The sequence below is a fragment of the Pelophylax lessonae genome, assembly GCF_965119305.1.
Source record: "Pelophylax lessonae genome assembly, chromosome: 1".
Classification (NCBI taxonomy): domain Eukaryota; kingdom Metazoa; phylum Chordata; class Amphibia; order Anura; family Ranidae; genus Pelophylax; species Pelophylax lessonae.
The window spans coordinates 476,834,508-476,862,071 of record NC_138768.1 but is presented as its reverse complement, the minus strand read 5'-3'; the positions used below and the strand labels follow the sequence as shown (position 1 = coordinate 476,862,071).

General features: G+C 43.3%; 1 protein-coding gene across 1 annotated transcript in view; it reads left to right on the top strand.

Moving 5' to 3' along the window:
• Window positions 1-27,564, top strand: part of TJP3 (tight junction protein 3) — a 498,480-nt gene that overhangs the window by 218,096 nt on the left and 252,820 nt on the right. Inside the window, exons 5-6 of the mRNA XM_082257146.1 lie at window positions 6,665-7,253; window positions 16,018-16,121. Of these exons, the coding sequence (XP_082113272.1) occupies window positions 6,665-7,253; window positions 16,018-16,121 (693 nt within the window). The remainder of the gene's footprint in view (window positions 1-6,664; window positions 7,254-16,017; window positions 16,122-27,564) is intronic.

Genomic DNA, 27,564 nt, shown 5'->3' with positions numbered 1-27,564 from the left:
CTATAGGAGATCTGATCTGGGGGTGTCGTTAACTTTGAATTGACATCCCCAGCGTATCGCATATGGCAGTGTGAACTGCCTGTGCTGCGAATGCGATGCGGGATATTCGCAGTGCTCCCGCATCGCAATAGTGTGAACCGGCACTTAGATCATAAAGAAATCATAAGTCTATGTTTTGAATTATTCATGTACACACATTAGCGCTGCAATTTTATTCACTTAATCTCCATTATTTTACATGTTTCTGCACCTATTCCGACTTGAAAGCCTATGATTGTTAACAATTATGTTCTATTAAAAGAAACAATTAGGTGTACGTTTAGTAAACTGAGAAGTTTTCTCTCAGTTCACTTCTCGGCAGTTCTCAGAGAAAAAATATCTCCTCTGGCACCCAGTTTAGAAGGTGGAGAACTTCACTTCTCACAGGGTGATCAGAGGAGAATTTTTTTCTCTGAGAACTGCCGAGATCTGTGTATAACTGGGTGGACTGCCTGTAATCTCACGAGATATTGTGAGATTACAGCCGCCCCCAAGTTTAAAAAGTGAAACTAAAGTTTAAAAACTCGTAATGACATGTTCTGACACATGAAAACATCTATACACACACACACATGCACAGTATATATACACATACAGTATATATATATATATATATATATATATATATATATATATATACACACACATATATACACATATATACATACATACCAGTACATACAGCATATATTATATATAATATATATATATATGTATATCAGGGCTCAAAATTTAAAGTCCTGAGCTACTAGCCAGGCCTTAAGGGTTACTCGCCACCAGTTGCCCCACCCAACTCCTACCCTGCCCCGCCCCTAATTCCGCCCCTAAACACGCCATAAAATTATACTGTTAAATGTTTTTGCATTAATGCAGAAGTTACAAAAATAAATATTAATAACAACGTTTTCAGTGCAGCCTAATCAGTGCCCATCAAGGGTCTGGAACCCCCACATCACCATCCTAGTACCCCCCCCCCCCCCCAATTTCACCTCCTAGAACAAATCCTACCCGTCAAATCCTCCCCCCATCAAAATTTTCCCCCTAGCACAAAAAAACCCATTATTCCTACTGGCACAACCCCCCCCCCCCAATACCCCTTTTTAACAGCCCCAAGACTTCCTGTTCTGGCACAAATCCATCCCCCCACCCCATTCCAATAATCTCTATAAGGGCGATCCCCAAATCCCCACTCCTGGCACAAATCCTCACCCCCCCCAGCACGAATCACTCCTCCTAGCACCCTCCCCCCCCAATTCCCCTGCTAGAAGAAATCTTATATTGTCACCTCTCAAATTCCCCATCCCAGCACAACCCCGCTCCCCCCCCCCCCCATATCGATCCCACTTAGAAGTAATCATCTACTCCCCACCCCTCCTAGTACAAATACTTTTTGGGGGATTGTCCCTGGGGGGAGGGGGGTTGGAATAAGAGAATTTGTAGCATGAGGGGTGGGGAGAAGATGATTACTTCTAGGTGGGATCAATATGGGAGGGGGGTTGTGCTAAGAGGGGGGGGGGACTGTGCTGAGATGGGGGGGGTTGTGCTAGGAGGGGGGATTGTGCTGAGATGGGGGGGTTGTGCTAGGAGGGGAGGGACTGTGCTGAGATGGGGGGATTGTGCTAGGAGGGGGGGGCTGTGCTGAGATGGGGGGGTTGTGCTAGGAGGGGGGGATTGTGCTGAGATAGGGGGGACTGTGCTAGGAGGGGGGGATTGTGCTGAGATGGGGGGGACTGTGCTAGGAGGGGGGGATTGTGCTGAGATGGGGGGGACTGTGCTGAGATGGGGGGTTGTGCTAGGAGGGGGGGGGCTGTGCTGAGATGGGGGGGTTGTGCTAGGAGGGGGGGGGACTGTGCTGAGATGGGGGGTTGTGCTAGGAGGGGGGGACTGTGCTGAGATGGGGGGGTTGTGCTAGGAGGGGGGGGGGACTGTGCTAAGATGGGGGGGTTGTGCTAGGAGGGGGGGGACTGTGCTGAGATGGGGGGGTTGTGCTAGGAGGGGGGGGACTGTGCTGAGATGGGGGGGTTGTGCTAGGAGGGGGGGGGGGGACTGTGCTGAGATGGGGGGGGTTGTGCTAGGAGGGGGGGACTGTGCTGAGATGGGGGGGGTTGTGCTAGGAGGGGGGGGACTGTGCTGAGATGGGGGGGTTGTGCTAGGAGGGGGGGGGGGACTGTGCTGAGATGGGGGGGGTTGTGCTAGGAGGGGGGGGGACTGTGCTGAGATGGGGGGGTTGTGCTGAGATGGGGGGGTTGTGCTAGGAGGGGGGACTGTGCTGAGATGGGGGGGTTGTGCTAGGAGGGAGGGGGGATTGTGCTGAGATGGGAATTTGGGAGGTGACAGGATAAGATTTGTACCCCAGTGCAGTTCTCCCTTTCCTCCAGCATGTCACAGACCTCAGATACAGCACCTGTGATACCAGATACATCACCTGTGATACCAGATACATCACCTGTGATACCAGATACATCGCTCTGTGATCCTCCTCCTTCATATGTCAGAGCGGAGGAGGAGCGGAGGAGAAGCCTATTCCTATTCCTAAAGCTTTGCACGGACAGCTGGCGGGAGAGATGCGGCTGCAGAAGCAGAAGGGGAAGAAGATTGCAGCTCAGGAAGGACACTGCATGTCAGATCAGGACTATAAAGAGTTTGTTACCCGCCCCCTTTCCACATTGCTTGCTTTGACTCGGAGGACAGGGGATAACAAACTCTGTATAGTCCCGATCTGACATGCAGTGTCCTTCCTGAGCCGCAATCTTCTTCCCCTTCTGCAGCCGCATCTCTCCCGAGCTGTCTGTGCAAAGCTTTAGGAATTAATTGTCTTCTCCTCCGCTCCACCTCCACTCTGACTCAGGGGAGAAGTCCCGATCTGACAGGAGTGTGTGAAGCCCGGCAAGAAGACAGAGAGAGCGCATCCCGCTCTTTCCTGTCACAGAAACACTCCTGGCAGCGCCCCTCCACCTCCCATGACACAGACGCCCAGCCAGAGCAGCCATCCTTCCATCCATCCCACCCTACCTTGTACCGGTGTACTGCTGATTTTTCCAACTTGGGCTTGAACCCCTCCATCAGTCCTGCTGGCCGGATAATGTCGGAGCGGCGGATCATCCCGCTCAGCTTTAATTGTAATTGGCGGGCGCTCGCTGACATACACAGTCCCGCCTCCTAGCCCGGCTTCTTTGATAGACAGAACACGTCCTGGTTGGCCAGGTGTTCTGTCTATCAAAGAAGCCGCGCTAGGAGACGGAACTGTGTATGTCGGCGAGCGCCCGGCCATTACAATTAAAGCTGAGCGGGATGATCCGCCGCTGACATTATCCAATCCTTCGGCGGCTTTGCTCTCCTCTCTTCCCCTGGCAGTAGCTCGCCATACATAATTTTCGACTCGCAAAATGCGAGTAGGCGAGTGGAAAATTTGAGGGCTATATATATATATATATATATATATATATATATATATATATATACACACCAGTACATACAGTGTGTGTGTGTGTGTGTGTGTGTGTGTGTGTGTATATATATATATATATATATATATATATATATATATATATATATATATATATATAATATACACACCAGTACATACTGTATGTGTGTGTGTGTATGTATATATATATATATATATATATATATATATATATATATATATATATATATACACCAGTACATACAGTGTGTGTATGTATGTATGTATATATATATATACCAGTACATACAGTGTGTGTATGTATGTGTATGTGTATGTGTATATATATATATATATATATATATATATATACACCAGTACATACAGTGTGTGTATGTATATATGTGTATACATACTGTAAACCTGGTGCGTACATATAATCACATGCATACACTAACAGAGCTATGATTAATCACATAGTCCATCATGTGACATATCTACAAAAAAATTTGGTTAGGTATTATGCAGCTTGTTGGCGTCATCTCCAGTATCAAAGTCCTGTGTAAGTGTTCAAGTGCTCTGATATAAAGGAAGGTGCCCCTTCACCACACCGGCATGCCCCCCAAGCAGTGCCCACGTACCTCACTGAGGGGGAATAAACGCCCAACAAGATATGCTCGGGATGGACAGCCTCTATCAAACAGACCAGGAACTTCCCAAGGATGATAGCTCACCACAGGAGATATAAAGCCAGGACCAATAAGATGCTTTTTCTGACACCGCTCCGGACTTCCGTAAGACTGCAGGCTGGATCACTCCATATATACCATTTCATGTATAAATAAAAATAACACGCTCATAGCGTAACTCCATAAACATGCAGGTATTTATTAAATAAGGCAAACATAAATGCACTCACAAACGAAGGGCGTGGACATGCGGTGACCATAGCAACCCTACGTCCCGGACGTCTGACGTCACGCCGAACCCGGAAGTCGGAACCCGAAAGTCGTACGGCGCTCCTAGCCGCAACTTCGGCTCCACAACGGGACGGCGGGAGCCGTACAGGTAGCCCGGTCCGGGACAACTGACTTAACACTTGGATGCTTTCTATTTTATTTCGTTTGTGAGTGCATTTATGTTTGCCTTATTTAATAAATGCCTGCATGTTTATGGAGTTACGCTATGAGCGTTTTATTTTTATTTATACATGAAGTGGTATATATGGAGTGATCCAGCCTGCAGTCTTACGGAAGTCCGGAGCGGTGTCAGAAAAAGTATCTTATTGGTCCTGGCTTTATATCTCCTGTGGTGAGCTATCATCCTTGGGAAGTTCCTGGTCTGTTTGATAGAGGCTGTCCATCCCGAGCATATCTGGTTGGGCATTTATTCCCCCTCAGTGAGGTACGTGGGCACTGCTTGGGGGGCATGCCGGTGTGGTGAAGGGGCACCTTCCTTTATATCAGAGCACTTGAACACTTACACAGGACTTTGATACTGGAGATGACGCCAGCAAGCTGGATAATATCTAACCAAATTTTTTTGTAGATATGTCACATGATGGACTATGTGATTAATCATAGCGCTGTTAGTGTATGCATGTGATTTATTATATGTACGCACCAGGTTTACAGTTTTTTTATATATATATATATATATATATATATATATATATATATATATATATATAAACAGCTGCTGAGATCCGAAAGGTTTTATAATTATTGGTGATTTTATTATTCATTTTAATTGATTTTAGTACTGATGGTTTTACCACCCTATGTATACACGCTATTTTATGTAGCATAAGCACCTTAGCGCCGAGTGGGTGAGATTGACTGATACTCCCCTTTTGGGGTATAAGTGTTATTGTCTTACTCCTTTTTTCAATATGTATACATACACCAGTACATACAGTGTATATATATATATATATATATATATATATACACACCAGTACACACACACACACACATATATACATACATACAATATATACATTCATTTTGAACCCACTGGTGCTGATATATAGGAAGAAAGAAGTCTTCTTCCTCTAATCACACGGCTTCTCCCCCTGATTCTCCACCTCTGAGCTAGAGAAGCAGGAAGAGGAGATCTTCAAAGAGGAGCACAGTGATTAGGTGACATCATGTGTTACTAAACTGGCCGTTTCTGTTGCAGTGAATGCAAGCCGTTTGTGTACTGAGATGAGAAGAGAAGAATATGTTCTCCACTACTCTTCTCAGTAATTTAAACCGGCAATGCTCTGAGACAAGCCGTGATCATCCAGATCTCGGCTTATCTCAGTTTACTAAACGTACACCTTAGTTAGAAGGTAATTTTTACAAATCTTACAAATTAAAATCCGACCATTATGTTTAACGTTACTGTGTTTTTTAGTATTTCGGTCTTGATGGATTCACCTTAAAGAGCCACTCATACCTTGCACATGCAGGGCCAAGGGACATTGTCTCTGCAAAAGGCATCTCCTAACCCCCATATACTCACTCGGCATGTTGGCACTCCCTGACCGTTTTTTTCTCTTTCACAGCTAGTGATAAAATCATCCCCCCTCCCAGCAATTATCCTAACAATTGGCTTCTAGGCCTGAGCACTGTCACAGGAGAGCAGGTCACATTTTCCCTTCTACCTTGTAGTGCCATGTATTTTTGGAGCTGTGGGGGAGAGCAAGTAAAGTACCGTATTTTACGGCGTATAAGACGACTGGGCGTATAAGACGACCCCCCAAATTTTCTTCTACCGGTAATACTTATACTTAGGTTACCTTGGAGATATTATACTCGGCGTATAAGACGACCCCCCATTTTTGGGGGATTTTTTTGAGGTTCAAAAGTAGTCTTATACGCCAGAAAATACAGTAATTAGAAGGTTGGGAGATGCCCTTTGCGGAGACACTGTCACTTTGCCAGACGTAGGAATGGTGACAATGTATTTTTATGCAAAGTTTAAACACAAAGTCCTGTGGCAGTACTGTGTCCCCTTCTGTATATATTTCTTTACTGATTTTTGAGTTTGACATGAAAAAGTACCTTGTTGTTTTGCTAGTGGACACTTTTTTTTTTTTTTTAACAGAGAGAGAACTTGGTTTCTAGGCTTTAATATGAAAGTATTTTTTGTTAGTAATGCAAAATAATTTTATTACACCAAGTAAACTATTTTTAAATTTCACATTTACCATCTTGCAAATTCCTACCACAGACTGTGAAACGTCCTCGAAAAATTCAACTGCCTGCGACCAACTCTGTACCCCCAGTTTCCACAGGCCTTCGTCACAGCTCCACATTATCTCACACATCAGAGCTAATGCATTCAAGTTCCCTTGACAAAGAAGGAAAAGAAGAAACCGATTCTTCTGTAGCCTGGAGAGAGAGATATGGGAGTTTCAGCAGGGAGCCCTATGAGGATACAGCAAGAGGCTATGAAGGGGATTCTTCCAGTGGACGTAGCTCAGGTGGATCTACTCATCGTTCCTCTTACCACTCGCGACAGCACAGAATAAAGACTGGTGGCAGTGGAGTGGGAAATTATTCAAGGAGGAGAACTGGCAAGGAGAAACCAGTCTCTGACAGGGAGTCAGTTGGCTCAAACAGATGGAAAGAAACTGGTAGTGGCAGGGGGTACTCTGGAAGTGATGCAGCAGACTATTCAAGAACAGACCTGGGAAGTGATATTGTTGAAAGGCCTTATAGTGGCCTTGAACTTGTATCTGGTTTCAAGCGACTGCCGATTCAGGATGTACCATCCAAACCTGTAAAAACGATATTAGTGAAACAAACAGAAAAACAAGGTATGCTCCCACAATTAAACTGAAAACCGCTATATAACCCCCGCTACGATCTAATAAGAAACACTATAAATGTGCAGGTGTCGGCAAACAGTATGTGTTCCCACATCCATGAATAAAATAATTCCTTTTGCCTCTCCCCAAACTGTGTATGAATATTTAACTTAATATGATACACTCACAATCCTCATTGATTAGAAATTTGTGCAAATCACAAAAAATATAAAGCGCATAAAGTACAAATATTACATAAATACATAAATATACGTGAAAGCAATTCATTATATATATATGTTTATATATATATATATATATATATATATATATATATATATATATATCTATATATATATATATATATATATCTCTAGAGTGCATTAAAGTCTCTTCTAAGATGAAGTTATAGATGTCTTTTGCGAAACCAATTATGTACATATCCAGTGATAGTTTTTCTTCCAGTGCGATCTTCTGTATATAGTTGCAATTTAAAGCAATAACGTTGTGATTCCCACCACCGTTCACTTATGCTCTCACCTGAAAGTATGGACCTGCTGTAAGCTAGGTCTGATATCACCTTCCCTTTAGGCAGGTTCTGCCATGAATCCTGCTCTGTTTTGTTTAGATGCTTTTTGTGAATCTTCTCTTTAAATATGGGGGGGGGGGGGGGGGGTAGTGTATGGCCCTTTATAAGATCATATGTATATATGTCCTGCAATGGACTCAGATGACAAAGGTGTTCCCTGTAATGCAATATGCTTAAACAAGTGAGTTTTAATAAAAGAATAACACTCACAAGACAAAGCAAAGGTATGAGCCTGTGTTTAAAAACAGTGGAGCTGTGACTCCCACGTAACTTGCAGGTTCGGCAATCAGTCACTCGGCTCCACCCGGCAATCAGTCACACGCGTTTGGTGGAGCCGGGTGACTGACTGCCAAAACCGGAAAGGACGCCGGAGACGCGGGCACACTGTTTGTAAACATGGGCTCTTACCTTTGCTTTGTCTTGTAAGTGTTATTCTTTTAATAAAACTAATTTGTTTAAGCATACTGCACTATGGGGATCCCCTTTTGTTATCCGAGTCCATTGCAGGATATACAATCACCGGCCAGTTTATTAGGTACACCAGTGTAATTTCTTGGTAACACAAATTGCTAATCGGCTAATTACTTGGCAGGAACTGCAATTACTTGGCAGGAAAAGTGCATTTAGCCATGTAGATGTGATGAAGACGACTTTGCTGAAGTTCAAACCGAGCATCAGAAAGGGGACTTAAGTGACTTTGAACGTGGCATGGTTGTTGGTGCCAGACAGGCTGGTCAGAGTATTTCAAAAACTGCTAATCTACAGGGATTTTTATGCACAACCATCTCTAGGGTTTACAGAGTATGGTCCCAAAAAAGAGAAACCATCCAGTGAGCGGTAGTTGTGTGGACGAAAATGCGTTGTTGTCAGAGGAGAATGGGCAGATTCAAATAACCACTTGTTACAACCAAGGTATGCAGAATACCATCTCTGAATGCACAAAACATCGAACCTTGAAGCAGATGGGCTACAGCAGCAGAATACCACACCAGGTGCCCCTGCTGTAAGCTAAGAACAGGAAAATTAGGCTACAATTCGCACATGCTCACCAAAATGGAAGACTGGAAAAATGTTGCCTGGTCTGATGAGTCTCAGTTTTCAGCTGCAACATTCAGATGGTAGGGTCAGAATTATAATAGAACGTGAAAGCATGGATCCATCCTGCCTCATATTAATGGTTCAGGCTGGTGATGATGTAACGGTGTGGGGGTTGTTTTCTTGGCACACTTTGGGCCCCTTAGTACCAATTGAGCATTGTTTAAACGCCACGGCCTACCTGAGTATTGTTGCTGACCATGTCCATCCCTTTATGACTACAGTGTATCCATCTTCTGATGGCTACTTCCAGCAGAATAATGCACCATGTCATAAAGCTTAAATCATCTCACCACTGGTTTCTTGAACATGACAATGAGGTCACTGTACACCAATGGCCTTCAGTCACCAGGATCTCAATCTAATAGAGAATCTTTGGGATGGGGTGGAACAGAGATTCGCAGCACGGATGTGCAGCCGACAAATTTGCAGCAACTGGGTGATGCTATCATGTCAATATGGACCAAAATCTCTGAGGAATGTTTCCAACACCTTGTTGATTTTATTCCATGAAGAATTAAGGCAGTTCTGAAGGCAAAAGGGGGCAAACCTGGTACTATCAATGCATACCTTTTATAAAGTAGCCGGTGAGTGTATATACAATCTTTTTTAAAGGCCTTTACAACCCCCATATGTGACCACTTCAGAGTGACCGAAAGTGGAGGCTCACAAGAAGCTCCTAAATAGAGCAGGATTCAAGGCCCCTGCCTAAGGGAAAGGCGATATTAGACCTAGCTTACAGCCGGTCCATCCTTTGAGGTGAGAGCATAGGCGAACAGTGGTGGGAATCACGACGTTATGCTTTAACCATTTCTGGACCGTAAGGATTTTCCCTCTTAATGACCAGGCCATTTTTTGCGATTCAGCACTACGTTACTTTAATAGACAATTGCGCGGTCGTGCAACGCTGTACCTAAATAACATTTATGTCCTCTCCCACCCCCCCCCCCCACCCCCACAAATGGAGCTTTTTTATGGTGGTATTTGATCACCTGTGCGATTTTTATTTATTTTTTTTAATTCTGCGCTATAAACAAAAAAGAGCGACCAAAAGAAATATATATTTTTCACATTCTGCTATATAACATTCCCCCCCAAAAAATTTAAAAATCTTAATTTTTTTCATACTTTTAGGCCAATTTGTATTCTGCTACATATTTTTGGTAAAAAAAAAAAATCCCAATAAGCGTATTTTGATTGGTTTGCGCAAAAGTTATTGCGTCTACAATCTAGGGGAAAGATTTGTCTTTTTTTTTTTTTTACTAGTGATGGCGATCTGTGATTTTTTTTTTTTAGCGGGATTGCGACGGACAGATCGGACCCCTAACTGACATTTTTGGCACTTTTGGGGGGGACCAGTGACATTACTGCAGTAATCAGTGCTAAAAATATGCACTGTTACTGTAATAATGACACTGGCAGGGAAGGGGCTAACCCAGGGGTGATGAAAGGGTTAAGTGTGAGCCTAGGGGAGTGTTTTCTAAGGGTATGGGGGAGGGACTTGTGAAATCAACACAGAGACCTGTGATTCTAAATAGGAGGATCACAGGCGCTCTGTGAAACATTACAGATAGAACAATAGTCTGCTGTATTTACAACAGCAGACCATCATTCTCTCTCAGCGGGGAGCGATTGCGGGTGCCTGTGGATCGGCATCCCCGCTGAGAGAGAACGGGGCTTGTGTTGATTCGGTTCAGAACCGATCAGTCATCAGGTGCAGGCCAATGGTTTTTGGCCTGGACTTGGTTATTGGTCCTGACCAATTGCAGAGCGTAAACACAGGCACAGGAAATACAGTAATGCAATCTTCTTTTTTTTTTTTTTTGGTTCCAGCATGAGAGAAGAGAACGTCAAGACAGTGAGTACACAAGCACTACACTGACACCAGTACACATAGGCACATTTGTCACCCCCTGATCACCCCCCAGTTAACCCTTTCACTCCCTGTCACACTGTCAGTATATACTGTATAAAGATGATTTACTAATAACGGTATTCGTGTGACTTGTGACACAAGTTAGTTTGAGAGGCAGTTAGTGGTAGTTAGTATCTGTCCCAGATAGGTTTAGGGTACCCTCCATACATCCTCTAATAAAGATTTAACCACCTGATCACCCCCAGTTAATGCCTTCATTGCCCTGTCAGTGTCATTATTATAGTATACAGATCTTTTTTCTGATCACTCTTGGTGTCACAGGTGACATCAGTTAGCATTAACGTTATCGTCAATCCAGGACAGCATTAGATTGCCCGCCGCATATTTAGTGATACATTTTAACCATTTGATTGCCAGTGACACACACTAAACCCCTCTATTAATAGTATAGTGTCTGAACGGATTAATATCTTTGATCAGAACTATACTAGCATCCCCAATAATTTAGCATAGTGTTCCTTAAACACGGCATTAGCAGGATCCGCCCAGCCCCCAAGAAGTGCAGTATCAGCAGATTACTGTCACTTCCAATACACCGCACACTAAACCGCAGCATTAGCAAAGTCAGGCCCAATCTCTGCTAGTACTAGCAATTTAATTTTTTGGTAGCGGTTCAAACAGTCATTGACAACCAGGTGTTTTTTTACCTGTGAGTCACACTAGGTACCTTTTTTAAATTTATTGGCCAAAATGACCAAACAGAGGTACACTAGTGAAGAGGCCTACGCGATGCTGAGCATGTCAAATGAGAGTGATGGAGAAGCCTGACTGTCAGAATGGGGCTCAGTTTTCGAACATGTAGAGAGCAGCAGCACCCTGACAGATAGCTCGGATGATGGAGTAGTGGTCCCTGCTAAGGTCAGGCATACCTGACCCCATTCTTCTATTGCTGAGGTGCAACAATTGCAGGGTTCTCATATGCAGCAGTGTGTTGGTACTAGTGCCGCTCAACCTTCTGGTGAACTGGCAAGCACCAGCAGCCTAGTACATCCTGGTCATAGTCAAACCAGCACTGCAGTAACAATTAGTGTCGTGGCGAGTCCCATAAGTGCAGTTTAAGCTGGTGCGGTGGCTAGCACAAGTAGTTCATGGAAACGTATCACTATTTCTGAATTTAAAACCTTTCTGGGCCTATCCTCATGGGCATTACTAAAAAGAGTGAGTTGCGGTTATATTGGTCCACTGGTCCAATTCATCATATGCCCATGTTCTTTGATGCCATGGCTAAGATTAGATACAAGCAAATCTTGCAGTTCATGCATTTTAATGACAATGAACTCTGTCGTCCTATATGACTGGTGCCACAAAATTCGGCCCCTTTTAAATCACTTTAACCAAAAGTTTGCAGCCTCGTATATGCCCCAATAAGCTGTCTGCGTTGATGAGCCCCTGATTACATTTTCTGGCCGCCTTGCTTTCAAACTGTTTCTCCCCAGCAAGCGTGCCAGATATGGGTTAAAGATGTATAAGCTCTGTGACAGGGCAACAGGCTATACATGTTGTTTCTGGATTTTCGAGGGAAAAGATAGCAATGTGCAGCCCCCTAACTACATGGGGAGCAGCAGCAAGATTATTTGGGACTTGGTGTCACCCTTATTCGGAAAATGGTACCATTTATACGTGGACAAATATTACACAAGCATTCCATTTTTAGTCACCCTTTTCATTCTGGAATTGTCGCATGTGGCACCATGTGACCTAATCGCCGGGTCTTCTCCTAACGGCTTGTAGATTCCTGACTTAGACAGCCTGCTTGAAGTGTAATAAATTGCTTGTAGTGAAGTGGAGGGACGCATGGAATGTTTTTTTGTTCTGTCCTCCATTCACGCAGATATGACAGTCCAAATTGCAGCTGCAACTGGTGTTGTTGAGAAGCCTCTCTGTGTCCTTAATTGCCCATAAGGCTAGACACTGGTACATGAAAGCGTCTGTATACTTATTCTGACTGGCTCTGCTGAACGCTTATGTGCTATACAAAGCATCAGGAAGAAGTGGATCCTTCATAAAATTCCAGGAAGAGATCATCACAGCCCTTCTGTATCCAAGAGGTACTGTGGCCCAAATTCGCAATCCAGATGCAGTGAGCCGGCTGCATGAGCAGCAATTTCCGAATGTCCTCCATGGTACCCCTACCCAAAGAGCACCCAAAGAAGATGTCGTGTCTGTAGAAAACACAGATATAGGCGTGACTCCTGCTTTCTTTTATCCCTCCTGCCCTGGCCAACCAGGTCTCTGCATCAGGGACTATTTCTGTCGCTACCACACAATAGTAGAGTATTGGTATAGGGTACAGCACTGCACAGTCTAGGGCACATTTTCACACAGGGTCTCGAAAGATGTTAGATGGGTATCGCATTTTAAGATACCCTAGCCTGGAACTTTTAACGTTTTTTACAGTTACAAAAAAAGTTTAAAAAAAAATTAAAAAGCGAAAAAAGGTTGTCGTTTTATTGAGTTATTTTTCTGTTCTTACTGTTTTTATTGTACTTTATAATATACTGCTATACTGTAATGTTTTATTGTTACTGTTTTTGCTTTGTTAACCATAGTTTGCTTTGCAGATACCACCATTCTACTGTACTGTATGCTATTAGAATTTAATGTTTTATTGCTGCTGTGTTTTTCATTGTTAACCATAGTTTTCTTTGCAGATACCCCCATTCTACTGTTTTACTGCACTGTATACTATTATATTGTAATGTTTTATTGTTACTGTGTTTCATTGTTAACCACTGTTTGCTTTGCAGGTACGTCCATCAGTTTTGCTGCAGCACTGATTTGTTCTGACAGCAACAGCGCTTGCTCTCAGCATATACATAAATCAATGCTTGCAGCGCTGTAGGAGGTGAATTCACCACTGCAGTTAAAAAAAAAAAAAAAAGCATATATAGTGAAGCAATGGGGGTGGGGTGGACACTTTTCTTGGCAGAGATTTCTTCATCCACATCGATCGATTTGAATGGAGGAATCTGTTTTATTTATTTTTTTGATCAGCCCATGGGCTGCATGGAAAAAAAAAACCTTCCAATATATGCCCAACAAGGACCAGCAACGTACTGGTACTTCGCTGAACTTTGTGTGGTCATACCAGGATGATGCCTGCGGATTTACGGTTTATCGTGCTATCGTGTTTTACAGCCATCGGTTGGCTTTCATGTAAAAGCAATTCTAGGAGATAATTAGTCGCTAGACTGCTTTTACAAGCAAAAGAAAAATGAAATGGAAGGCGCCAAAATAAAATAAAGCAAAATAAATAAAAAGAAAAATTAAAGCACCCCTTTCTCCCCTCTTTTTTTGCGTGCAAAGGCGAACGTAAGCATCGGTCTGGTGTCATAGGTAAACCGCAATTGCAGCTTGCATACGAGTTTTCACCGCGCCTGTCAGATCGAGGGCAGTAATTCTTGCAGTAGACCTCCTCTGTAAATGTAAAGTGGTAACCTGTAAAGGCGTTTAAAAATGTACGTAGTTTGTTACCGCTGCATGGGCGTGCACAATTTTAAAGCATGTCATGTTTGGTATCTATGTACTTGGCATAAGATCATCTTTTATATTTTACCAAATAATTTGGCAATATATAGTGTATTTTTGCATTAAATTTAAAAAGTGTTTTTTTTTCCCAAAGAAAATTGCGTTTGGAAAATCTCTGCGCAAATACCAAGTGTCAAAAAAAATTTGCAACACCCACCTTTTTATTCTGTAGGGCCTCTGCTTTAAAAATATATAATGTTTGGGGAGTTCAAAGTAATTTTCTGATTAAAAAAAAAAAAAATAATAAAAAATTTCTCATGTAAACAAAAGTGTCAGAAAGGCTTGGTCTTCAAATGGTTAGAGGAGTAGGTGATGTGTGGCATGAGCTTCTAACATTGGGCATAAAATGCCAGGACAGTTCAAACCCCCCCAAATGACCCCTTTTTGTAAAGTAGACACCCCAAGCTATTTGCTGAGAGGCAAGTTGAATCCATAGAATATTTTATATTTTGCCACAAGTTTCGGCAAAATGACAAAAATGTGTTTATTTTTTTTGTTTTGTTTTTTAACACAAATTTGTCACTAAATGATATATTGCTCATACATGCCATGGGTATATGTGGAATTACACCCCAAAATACATTCTGCTGCTTCTCCTGAGTACGATGATACCACATGTGTGAGACTTTTTGGGAGCCTAGCTGTGTACAGGACCCCGGAAACCAATCACCGCCTTCAGGTTTTCTAAGGGCGTAAATTGCTTTTTTTTCTTTTTTTCAACTTTCAAAACTTTGTGACAAAAAGCGAGCTCTGCAAAATACTCAACATGCCTCTCAGCAAATAGCTTAGGGTGTCTACTTTCCCAAAAAGGGGTCATTTGGGGGGTTTGTGCTATCTTGACATTTCATATTTGTTTTATTTTTCAAACACCTGTGACAAAAAAATGTAATATTCAATGGGCTCAACATGCCTCTCAGGAAATTCCTTGGGGTGTCTACTTTCCAAAAAGGGGATATTTGGGGGGGGGGGGGGGGGGTTGTACTGCCCTGCCATTTTAGCACTTCAAGAAATGAGATAGGCAGTCAGAAAGTAAAAGCTTCGTAAATTTCAGTATATACACCATAGTTTGTAGACGCTATAACTTTTGCGCAAACCAATAAATATATGCTTATTGAAATTTTCTTTTATCAAAGACCTGTAGCTAAATACATTTTGGCCTAAATGTATGACATTTAGTTTGTTAGCTATTTTTTATAAGAAAAAGTAGAAAATTTAATTTTTTTCTCGACATTTTCGGTCTTTTTTTTTTGTTTATATCGCAAAAAAAAAACGCAGAGGTGATAAAATACCACCAAAGAATTTGTGGGAGGGGGCATACAGAATTGCATTTCTCCGCAATTACCAGTTAGTCATGCAGTGCCAAATTGCAAAAAAAGGCCTGGTCATTAGGGGAGAAAACCTTCCGGTCCAGAAGTGGTTAAGTTAAATATTCATAGGCATACACAGTTTGGGGAGGCACAACAGGAATTATGTTCCACGTTCCTGACATAAGTTTGCTTTAAGACTCCATAATGTTTCCATGCTGCTCTGCATTTTATAACTAATTAGGGGTTTCCTACCCTAAAATTAAAACCCAATGCATTTACCGGTTTGCCTCAATATATTTGTTTGCTGTTTTTTTGCAGAATATGGCCTGAAGCTTGGTAGTCAAATCTTCATTAAACATATTACAGACACGGGGCTGGCTGCTCAGGAAAAGTCCCTACAGGAGGGAGACCTAATTCTTAAGGTACTTAAAACCAAATTTTTTTGTATTTTTTATGCACCACTACTTGGTGATCTTTTCTATCACAGTTCAATCAGTTAAATATCTAGTTAGCCCAAATTACTTTAGCCAGTAGAATACCATTTGAAAAAAAAGATCGATCATTGGAGAAATGGGTATATTGCTACAGCTGACCTACTTCTGAAAACACGGTTTGCCTGGATGCTACATTGATTTTCATTTTAATCCTGAATGCCTGAACAAGAACAGAAATGAGGATTAGGTGCTGTGACCTTGTTGGCTGCTTAATTGCTTTGGGACAATGACTCGAAGAGTATTTATGCCTGAGAATCAGCCTGAAAGTAAGATAATTGTTTTCAGAAAAGGCAACCTACATATTTATTTTATTACAGGTTTCAATAAAGAAGAAAATTTATTTATGAAAATGGACCACACCTAAGGGTGTGGCGATACCCTTAGGAGTTGTATAATATACTAAAGAATTTAAAATATATAATCCATAGAGAGTAGCATGTTACGAACAAGAAGCTAGATATGAGTGTAAAGGTAAGGTTTGTCCGTCACTGTGGCACCAACAACAAAATCACTAAAATGACAAAAATCTTAATCGGACCTTAGGATTTACACTCGCTTGCTTCCATTTGGCGAGTGGAAATATGTTGAGGGTGAGTATGGGAAGGGTGGGCAGTAAAGTCTGAATCCCCAGCCTCTTGCTGGGGATTTCATACCGCCTGCTTACGGCCACACCTTTTTTGAGGCATCCGCCTCAACTGTGCTGTTCTAGGAATGTATAGACAGTGCACCCCCGCCCCACAAAGGCTTGCAACGCGGGCATTTCTATGTGAACAGTACAGCCGCCTGGGACTACCCCTCTCCACCTCCCTCCTGCTGAACATCCCTACCCCACACAGGCCTTGCAGCGCAGGCATTTCAATATGAACAGTCAGCAGCCTGGGACCGCCCCTCTCCACCTCCCTCCTTCTGCACTTCTAAGGAGTGGGACGGTGCATCTCTCCTGGCTGTCCTAAATGGTCTGGCTCAAGCCCTCTCATCCCACCCTCATTGTGCACAGATGCCTGACCCGCGGCTGTAGATGGTAACCATAATAACTGGAGGCATAGGAATGATGGTTTTGGGGGGGTAGATTTGGAGGCATAAGTAGAATAGATTGGGGGGGTGTTGTAATTGGAGGCATAGGTATGATGGATTGGGGGGTAATATTGAAAGCATAGATGCGCTGGATTGGCGGGGGGGGGGGGGCAATTGGAGGCATAGTGCTGGAGAGGGGAAGATGGATGACGAGGTGTGCTGGGGGATCGTTAAAAGCACAGGTGTGCTGGGGGGAGAGCATTGGAGGCAAAGATATGGTGGGAAGAGGAATTAGAGGTAGAGGTGTGCTAGGGGGGAGAAGGGATTGGGGACATAGGTGTGCTGGAGAACGGAGGCGTTTGGAGGTAGAGGTGTACTGGGGAAGGCGAAACAAATCCAGAGAAATTCATATTAAAGTGGTTGTTAATATTTATTTTTGTAACTTAATTCTGCATAAACAATTAACTGTCATTTTAATGGGATAGTTTACGAGGGTGTGTTTAGGGTCGGAATTAGGGGAGGGGCTGGGTGGGGCAACTGGTGGCAAGTCACTCTTAAGGCCTGGCTAGTAGCTCAGGACTTAAAATTTTGAGCCCTGCCGTAATCATACAGTACAGGGCATAGGCTGGGATGCTGGGCTCCTCCCTCATAACACCACCCCATTCCATGAGTCCTCCGTTTTTTTGCTAGTTTCCTAAGGTGATGGACCTTCTCCCTTTTGGAGGAATCACTTTAATAATACTACTATACTACCACTACAGGGTTCGTACGGTCCTTGAAAACCTGGAAAAGTTATGAAATTTTGAGATGACACTTTCCAGGCCTGGAAAGGTCATGGAAAAGTACGATTTTACAAATGTTTTGGAAAAGTCATGGAAATCTGGGGAGGAGCGGGGGGGGAGCGGCAGGCAGCGGCGGGGGGAGCGGATGCTTAAAACTTTATTATTGCAAATGTATTATTTTATTTTATGTTTGTGCGCATTGATTTCCGGGTCCGCAGCAGCCGAGGAGTAGATCGTGCACCAATCACTGGCAGCGGGGAGGGCCGGGCCGTGGTTTGCCTGGATGTGACTGGCCAGCAGCAGCAAACCAATCACAGGCGGCGGAAGCGTCACTGGAGGGCGGGCCGCATGAACGTGATGATGACGCGGAAGGGGGCGGTAACCGTTTCGGTTACCGCACCCCCGCGTCATCACGTTCATGTGGCCGGCTCGCTCTCCAGTGACGCTTCCGCTGCCTGTGATTGGTTTGCTGCTGCTGGCCAGTCACATCCAGGCAAACCGCGGCCCGGCCCTCCCCGCTGCCTGTCATTGGTGCACGATCATCTCCTCGACTGCTGCTGGCCAGTGACCAACCGTAGGGCAAACTGCGGGCACCTACTGTACCAGTCCTATACGGGAATGTTAAAAATAAATGTAAATAAATAATTAAGCATCCAATCCTGAGTCGCCTTTCTGTGAGAACTCTTTTCTGCCTCATGGGTTCGGCCTAAGAATAGTAAGCGCCGCATTTTGTCCAGCTGCACCTTCATGACTGCCACCTGAACAGCTTTATTTGGGCAAGCAGGAGCACCACTGTTCTTTCTCCCAAAAGTAAGTGCCGCATTTGTGCACCATCAGATCTGTGCCATCCATACCAGTCTGCCTGCACCTCATGACTGTCGCTTGGGCCTAAAAGATTACTGTGCTGCATTTTGTGCATCTGACTGTCTGTGCCATCCATACCAGTCCGCCTGCACCTTATGACTGTCGCTTGGGCCTAAAAAGATTACTGTGCTGCATTTTGTGCATCTGACTGTCTGTGCCATCCATACCAGTCCGCCTGCACCTTATGACTGTCTTTTGGGCCTAAAAAGATTACTGTGCTGCATTTTGTGCATCTCACTGTCTGTGCCATCCATACCAGTCCGCCTGCACCTCATGACTGTGGCTTGGGCCTAAAAAGATTACTGTGCTGCATTTTGTGCATCTGACTGTCTGTGCCATCCATACCAGTCCGCCTGCACCTCATGACTGTGGCTTGGGCCTAAAAAGATTACTGTGCTGCATTTTGTGCATCTGACTGTCTGTGCCATCCATACCAGTCCGCCTGCACCTCATGACTGTCGCTTGGGCCTAAAAAGATTAAGTGCTGCATTTTGTGCCATCCATACTAGTCCGTTCACAGTTACAGCAATGCCAGGGAAATGCAGCTTTAAAAATGTATGGCTTCATGACGAAAAGTATGAGAGGTGGCTGGAGAAAGATCAGGACCCGGGATGTGCTAAATGTACAGTGTGTTGTAAAACATTTGACATTTCGAACATGGGAGAGGCAGTGCTGTCTAGCCACGCTAAAGGTGCAAAGCACCAGTCTGCAGCTGCGTGCTCGACAGCTTCCAATCCGATCGCTGGCTTTTTCACCCGTGCGCCTGAAGTGACACCGGCTCACAGCTGCGGCAGCGGTGCTTCCACCTCATCTACTGTAAAACAAGGGACCATTTTGAGTCACGCTGTATCCAGAAACGAAACTCTTAACAGCAGAGGTACTGTGGGCTCTAAAGGTGGTTAATTCACACTATTCATACAAGTCTTGTGAAGACACAGGTCAGCTTTTCCAGACTGTGTTCCCTGGCAGCAAGATAGCGGCCAGCTTTGCATGCGGCGAACGTAAGTGCTCATATTCATGCACTTTTGGACTGGCTCCTTTTTTTAAGAAACTGACTTTGACAGATGTATCGAAGCAAAGCGTCTATGTTATGCTCTTTGATGAAAGTCTCAATCACTATTTACAGTCTAAACAGTTAGACATGCATGTCAGGCTGTGGAACGGTTCCGAGGTGAAAACTAAATACATCGGCTCAGAGTTCATGGGCCATTCATCAGCTCAAGACATTGCTGAAAAAATGAATAACTTGATCTCGGAGATCGGAATCAAGAATCTTGTCCAGATCTCAATGGATGGACCGCACGTCAACTGGAAAGTATTTGAAATACTCCAGAAGCAAGTGCAGGAAGATGCTGGAAAGTCCCTAATTAACATTGGTTCATGCGGGTTGCACATACTGCACAATGCGTTCAGAGATGGATGTAAAGCCACCGGATGGGAAGTTGAACACGGGCTCTCTAGCTTGTATTGGCTGTTCCATGATTGCCCTGCACGTCACGAGGATTTTATGACAGCAACCGGTTGTAAAACTCCCATGCTTAAATTTTGTAAGTACCGGTGGATTGAGAATGTCAATGTTTCAGAAAGAGGATTGCAACTCTGTCCACACGTCAAACAATACATTGAGATGGTAGAGAGAGGGAAACTACCCAATCCAAAAATAAAGTCATTTGAAGAGGTGAAGATGCGCTGTGCTGATCCTCTCTTCCCAGTGAAAGTGGGAATATTCAACAGCATTGCAAGAGAAGTCGACCCATTCCTCACCATGTATCAGTCTGACCAACCAATGCTGCCGTTTCTCTCCGGTGATATGTACAAACTGATTAAAGGTAAGGATAAACATAAATTCTGTTTTTGCTAATAATGTTTATTAATATGATATACACTGCAGTGCATTACAATTTGGCTTGTAAATTAGCAAAAAACACTTAATTTTACTTTTTCATAGGCATCATGGGACGATTTCTAAAGGAAAAGCATCTGGAAGAGGCCACATCCACTCTAAAGCTCCTCCATGTCCCTTATCAAGACAGCAGTCTGCACAAGGACTGTTCAAAGATTGACATTGGGTTTGCAGTAGAAACCACCCTGACCCAACTCAAGTCTTCCAAAAAAATTTCAGATAGGCAAAACCCAGAGATTAAGATGGACTGCAAGAAATTTTTGATCACACTCCTGGACAAGTTGCTGAAAAAGGCTCCAGTGCATCACATGTTGGTGAGAAGCATGCAGTGCCTTGACCCGAGACGCATGGCTGGAAGTAGTAAGGAACTCTGCGTAACGCAAATGAGAAGGATGTTGCACATACTTGTTGAGGCTAAACATGTAAATGAGGCAGTGTGCGACGATATCCTTAGGGAGTTTCGAGAGTTTTGTGATTTGGCTGCTCTTCAGGTGAAGTTCAGGGAATTTGACCCCAAAACTGATCGAGTGGATACCCTGCTGTATGAGACAATGGGAACAAAACCATCACTTTCCAGAGTGTGGAATGTGGTGAAGCTTCTTCTTGTGTTATCACATGGTCAGGCAAGCGTCGAAAGAGGTTTTTCAATCAACAAAGAATTAATAGTTGAGAATCAGAGGGAAAGATCTCTGGTGACTCAGAGGCTCATTGTTGACCATGTCAGATCTTTAGGGGGCATAACCAACGTAGAAATCACAAAGGAGCTGCTCCTTTCAGCTGCAGGAGCCTGGCAGAAGTACCATGGGTACCTGGATGAAGAAAAGAGAAAGAAAGAACAACAAGCTGTTGACTTAAAGAGGAAGGCTTTCACAGATGAGCTGGAAGATTTGAAAAAAAAGAGGGCTAGGATGGAGGCGGACATTTGTGCTCTCGAGAAATCAGCGGATGAATATGCTGAAAAGGCTGAATCTTCAGGCAATCTGACCTTTATCAGCAAATCCAACAGTTTCCGCCGTACTTTAAAAGAAAAGAAAGATTCTCTGCTGAAAATTGAAAAACAGATTGATGAGAAGCTTTCAGAAATGAAAAATTAAATGGTGTTTGATTGTTTTTTGGCAATGTTTAAGTTAACTTGTGACTGTTATCGGGTCAATTTATGGCACTTTATGTTCAGAACAGTGTTGCTGGACACTTTTATTTTTTAGTTGCTTCCCCTTGATTTATGTTATATCTCCTGTGGATTACGTTAATCCATTTCTAAGCGGTTCTCAGGGTTTATGTTATGAAACATCGTTACTGTGCAAGCGTTATTTAAATAAATATTTCATATTCCACTGTACACTACAAAGCTTGTCATTTATATTAGTAAAAATATGCTGGGTGTGACATAATTTTCTTCTTATTTAACACATATACATAGACATTTCATGAAACATTAGGTCATGAATATTTACGTGAAGTCATGGAAAAGTCATGGAATTTCATTGGTGAAAATGTGTATGAACCCTGCCACTACTACTACTACTACACTATTTTATCCTTTGGAATTTTCATTCAACTCTTAAGTTATCCTCACACTGCCTTCTAATACAAAATAATCAATTCATCTGGATCTGTGCAACCTCAGAAAAAAACCTGTGGGGCCGGCCTGTAATGTTGCTTTGGGCACTGGATCCTGCATGGGTGCTCACCGTGTGTATTTAGGCGCAAGTTACTATACATGTCTAGGGCCATGGTCCATCCCTATGGAACCCAAACCCTGAAGATTAGAGTATGCCACAGGTGAAGTCTGGACCCTGTATAGGGACCAGCAGCATTGACATGCAAGACAGGGTCTCCCAGTATCTGACGGTTACTGTAAAAACAGGCACAGTGCTTGGAATGTATTTTGCACTTTACAAACTTGGTGCTAAAACTGAGCCACTCAGAGCTTCGTCTCAGGTGGATGATCAGATAATACATCACACCACAGGTTGCATAGGTTACCACTACTTCCACCTAGAGCCCCTTATAATGTATTTGGGTTCTTTCTCCCACCCTTTTGGCACAAAGGCTTCACTACAGGACGGTCTGTGACTGATTTGCCGCGTGCTCCTCAGACACGTTTACCCTATATTCCACACCCTACTCTGTGAGTACCCCATAGGGGAATACCCTCATGTCCCCTGTCTCGCCATTCCCCTTCTGGATGTAGGGATACTATCTAGATATAGTACCCTCCCAGATAGGCTGCTAGTTAGGTGAGGTAAATTTTAGTTTTATCAATATCTAGTGTTGCAAACTAACTTACATCACCCTCCAAGCCACAAAGTACAACTGCAAAGCAGTGTTATATTATTGTAAACCGTAACTCCAGTCTGTAAGGTAACTCTTGTCTGTAAAAGTAGGGCGTTCCATGAAGGTATGATAAATAGCAAATATATATACTTTCCTTGGTATGCATTTATTTTTGTTGTTGGTGCCTTGTCAACTGACAAACCTTTACATGTCTCTAATTTCTAAAGCTTGGTACACATGGATCAAAATTCAGCAGATTCAGCAGGGACCGGCCAAATTTTCATTTGTGTGTACAATAGCACAGCGGGGAAGATTCCCCATCAACCTCGCTTGTGTGAATTGGGGAAACTATTGCATGTATACCCAGCCTAAATTTTCAATAAAATCTGGTCAATTTACATTTTATATACTCTTTCCAATTTTTGTGAGATGTCGGTGAACAGACCTAACAAGTCTGATAGTGTAAAGACTAAGATGCTACAAACATAGCTTTATTATAACATGGTCTCTTAGCAATGGTTGAGTTCTCGTGGTGGTAAGTTGAAGTTTACTGACCAGCGTAGACATTTAAAAAAACAATATTCAAAATGACCATGGTAATAAAACAGATCAACTGCCAACTTTAAGGTGGACTTTTCATGTCACAATATATAGCAACTGTATTCTAAAAAAATTAATAAAAAAAAAAGTGAAATTTTTCGTATTAAAAAATGATGTCCTTGAGCTCAATTGACTTTGCCTAGGCTGAAATGTTGTCACTACTGCTACAGGTAGAAGGAAGCATTTACTCAATCTGCTGTTTCCCAGTGATCATACTATAGCATTGTATGTTTTTTGCAGCAAGTAACCAAAAGCTACATTGGGGGCCTGATTTGTTTCGGACAATAGCGATTACAGCTAAGAACAGGCACTAGAATTTACATGATTATACCGATAAGTCAGTGTTAGCGTTTCAGAAGTGTTAGAACAAGAAAGTGTTACATTTAAAACCTAATTCTATATTTAGTATAATTTGTAATAAAGTTTTTGCGCCAAGATGGCGCAAACAAACTATTTCAATTACAGAATGATGTGCTTGGTGTGTTGTAATGAAATTGTAGTAGCATTGGTTATATACAGTATCTCACAAAAGTGAGTAAACCCCAAACATTTTTGTAAATCTTTTATATCTTTTCATGTGACAACACTGAAGAAATTACACTTTGCTACAATGTAAAGTAGTGAGTATACAGCTTGTATAACAGTGTAAATTTGCTGTCCCCTCAAAATAACTCAACACACAGCCACTAATGTCTAAACTGCTGGCAACAAAAGTGAGTACACCCCTAAGTGAAAATGTCCAAATTGGGCCCAATTAGTCATTTTCCCTCCCTGGTGTAATGTGACTCGTTAGTGTAACAAGTGTGGAAAGTGGGGTCCCCCAGGGTTCTGTCCTGGGACCAATCCTGTTTAATTTATTCATAAATGATCTAGAGGAGGGGATATCTAGTACAATCTCAGTATTTGCGGATGATACTAAATTAGGCATGCCAATATCTTCTATGCAGGATGTGGAAACCTTGCAAGCGGACCTGAACAAAATAACGGAGTGGGCAACTACATGGCAGATGAGATTTAATGTTGAAAAATGTAAAGTAATGCACTTGGGGGCCAGAAACCAGAAAGCAAGCTACTCGCTAGGGGGGGAACCTCTGGGTGAGTCTAGGATGGAAAAGGACTTAGGGGTACTGGTAGACAACAGGCTTGGCAGTGGCATGCAATGCCAGGCCGCAGCAAGCAAAGCCAACAGAATACTGAGATGTATAAAAAAGGGGATTCACTCCAGAAATAAAGAGATTATTCTCCCGCTCTACAAGACTCTGGTCCGGCCACATCTGGAGTATGCTGTCCAGTTCTGGGCACCGGTCCTCAGAAAGGATGTGCTGGAACTGGAGAAAGTCCAGAGAAGGGCAACAAAAATAATTAGGGGGATGGAGGACATCAGCTATGAAGAAAGACTACAAGCCCTGAACTTATTCTCTCTGGAGAAGAGACGATTGAGGGGGGATATGATATCAATGTACAAATACTGTACTGGCGACCCGAGCATAAGGAACAAACTATTCAGAGAAAGGAGATACAATAAGACACGTGGCCACTCACTAAAACTAGAGGAAAGGCGGTTTAACCTTAAAGTGCGTAAGGGGTTCTTCACTGTAAGAGCGGTAAGGATGTGGAATTCTCTTCCACAAGCAGTCGTATCAGCAGGGAGCATTGATAGTTTCAAAAAACTGTTAGATGGACACCTTAAAGACCACAACATACAGGGGTATACAATGTACGGCTAAAAGCAAACACACACACACATCATAGGTTGAACTGGATGGACTGATGTCTTTTTTTCAACCTCACTAACTATGTAAGGTCTCAGGTGTGATTGGGGAGCAGGTGTGTTACATTTGGTGTCATCACTCTCTCTTACTGGTCACTGGAAGTTCAACGTGGCACCTCATAGCAAAGAACTCTCTGTGGATCTGAAAAAAAGAATTGTTGCTCTGCATAAAGATGGCCTAGGCTATAAGAAGATTGCCAAGACCCTGAAACTGAGCTGCAGCACGGTGGTCAAGACCATACAGTGGTTTACCAGGACGGGTTCCACTCGGAACAGGCCTCGCCATGGTGGATCAAAGACTTTGAGTGCACATGCTCAGCTTCATATCCAGAGGTTTTCTTCGGGAAATAGGCATATGAGTGCTGCCAGCATTGCTGCAGAGGTTGAAGAGGTGGGGGGGTTAAGCTTGTCAGTGCTCAGACCATACGACGCACACTGCATCAAATCGTTTGTGCAGTGATGCAAGGCTGTCGTCCCAGAAGGAAGCCCGCAAACAGTTTGCTGACGACCAGCAGAATAGGGACATGGATTACTGGAACCATGTTCTGTGGCCTGATGAGACCAAGATAAACTTATTTGGTTCAGATGGTGTCAAGCGTGTGTGGCGGCAACCAGGTGAGGAATACAAAGACAAGTGTGTCTTGCCTATAGTCAAGCATGGTGGTGGGAGTGTCATGGTCTGGGGACTGCATGAGTGCTGCCGGCAATGGGGAGCTACAGTTCATTGAGGAAACCATGAATGCCAACATGTACTGTGACATACTGAAGCAGAGCATGATCCCCTCACTTCGGAGACTGAGCCGCAGGGCAGCATTGCAACATGATAACCCCAAACACACCTCAGGTGACCACTGCCTTGCTAAAGAAGCTGAGGGTAAAGATGATGGACTAGCCAAGCATGTCTCCAGACCTAAACCCTATTGAGCATCTGTGGGGCATCCTGGAGGAGGAGGTCTCTAACCGCCACCAGCTTCGTGGTGTTATCATGGAGGAGTGGAAGAGGACTCCAGTGGCAACCTGTGAAGCTCTGGTGAACTCCATGCCCAAGAGGGTTAAGGCAGTGCTGGAAAATAATGGTGGCCACACAAAATATAGACACTTTGGGCCCAATCTGAACATTTCCACTTAAGAATGTACTTACTTTTGTTGCCAGCGGTTTAGACAATAATGGCTGTGTGTTGTTGTTTTGAGGGGACAGCAAATATACACTGTTATACAAGCTGTACATTCACTATTTTACATTGTAGCAAAGTGTAATTTCTTCAGTGTTGTCACATGAAAAGATATAATAAATTATTTATGAAAATGTGAGAGGTGTACTCACTTTTGTGAGATACTGTAGAGTGGCACTGCGTACTGCGCTGGCAGCAGTACGGGCAAATATAAAGAGAGGTTAGGCTTAGTGCTTCTTCTATCCTCAGGAGAGGCCTTGTATCTTTAATCAGTAAATCCAAGGCTTCTTCTGATTGGCCGAGTTGGAGAAGCCTGTGGATGATGTCACGGTTTCCACCCCCAATCATAGTCTTGTATTAATTGATAAAATTACAAGGCTTCTTATGAATGTCAAAGAAGCACTAAGCTTAAAGTGGTTGTAAACCCCAGTCATGAAATGTGAAAAAAAACACATACATCTGTAGTGTTTACTTCTTGCTCTCCAAAGCTCTAAGTGTCGTTTGTCTCTGGTGCTTAATTCCACTGTTATCCGCATAAGTCACTTCTGAGAAGTTTTCCCGACATGAGATAAAATTTGTGATGGGGAGTGAGATAAGCACACAGCTTGTCTATTCAGAATACAGCTCTGCATTTTCATTCGTTCCTCTGCCTATGTGGAGGGGGGGGGGGGGTTGTCCCTTTCCTCCTACCAGCTCTCCCACAGTGTATAAGAGCTGTAACTGCAGCTGTCTACCCCCTCCTCTGTACTCCTCAGATGCAAAATGATTTTAACACAATTGTGCTCTTTTGAACGGTTGTAGTCGAGAGAAGTCTTTAGATAAAACTTATGTAAGTGTATTAGTTTCATCTCTGTGTATCGCCTGCGGCTATTCCCTTGACTAGGTATAGGAGAGGGTTTGCAACCACTTCAAGTCTTTCTTGGCCAAATCGTTCTGTAATGCAAATCATTTTCTTGGGCCAGCTTGGCAATTTAACATGAAATTCTAC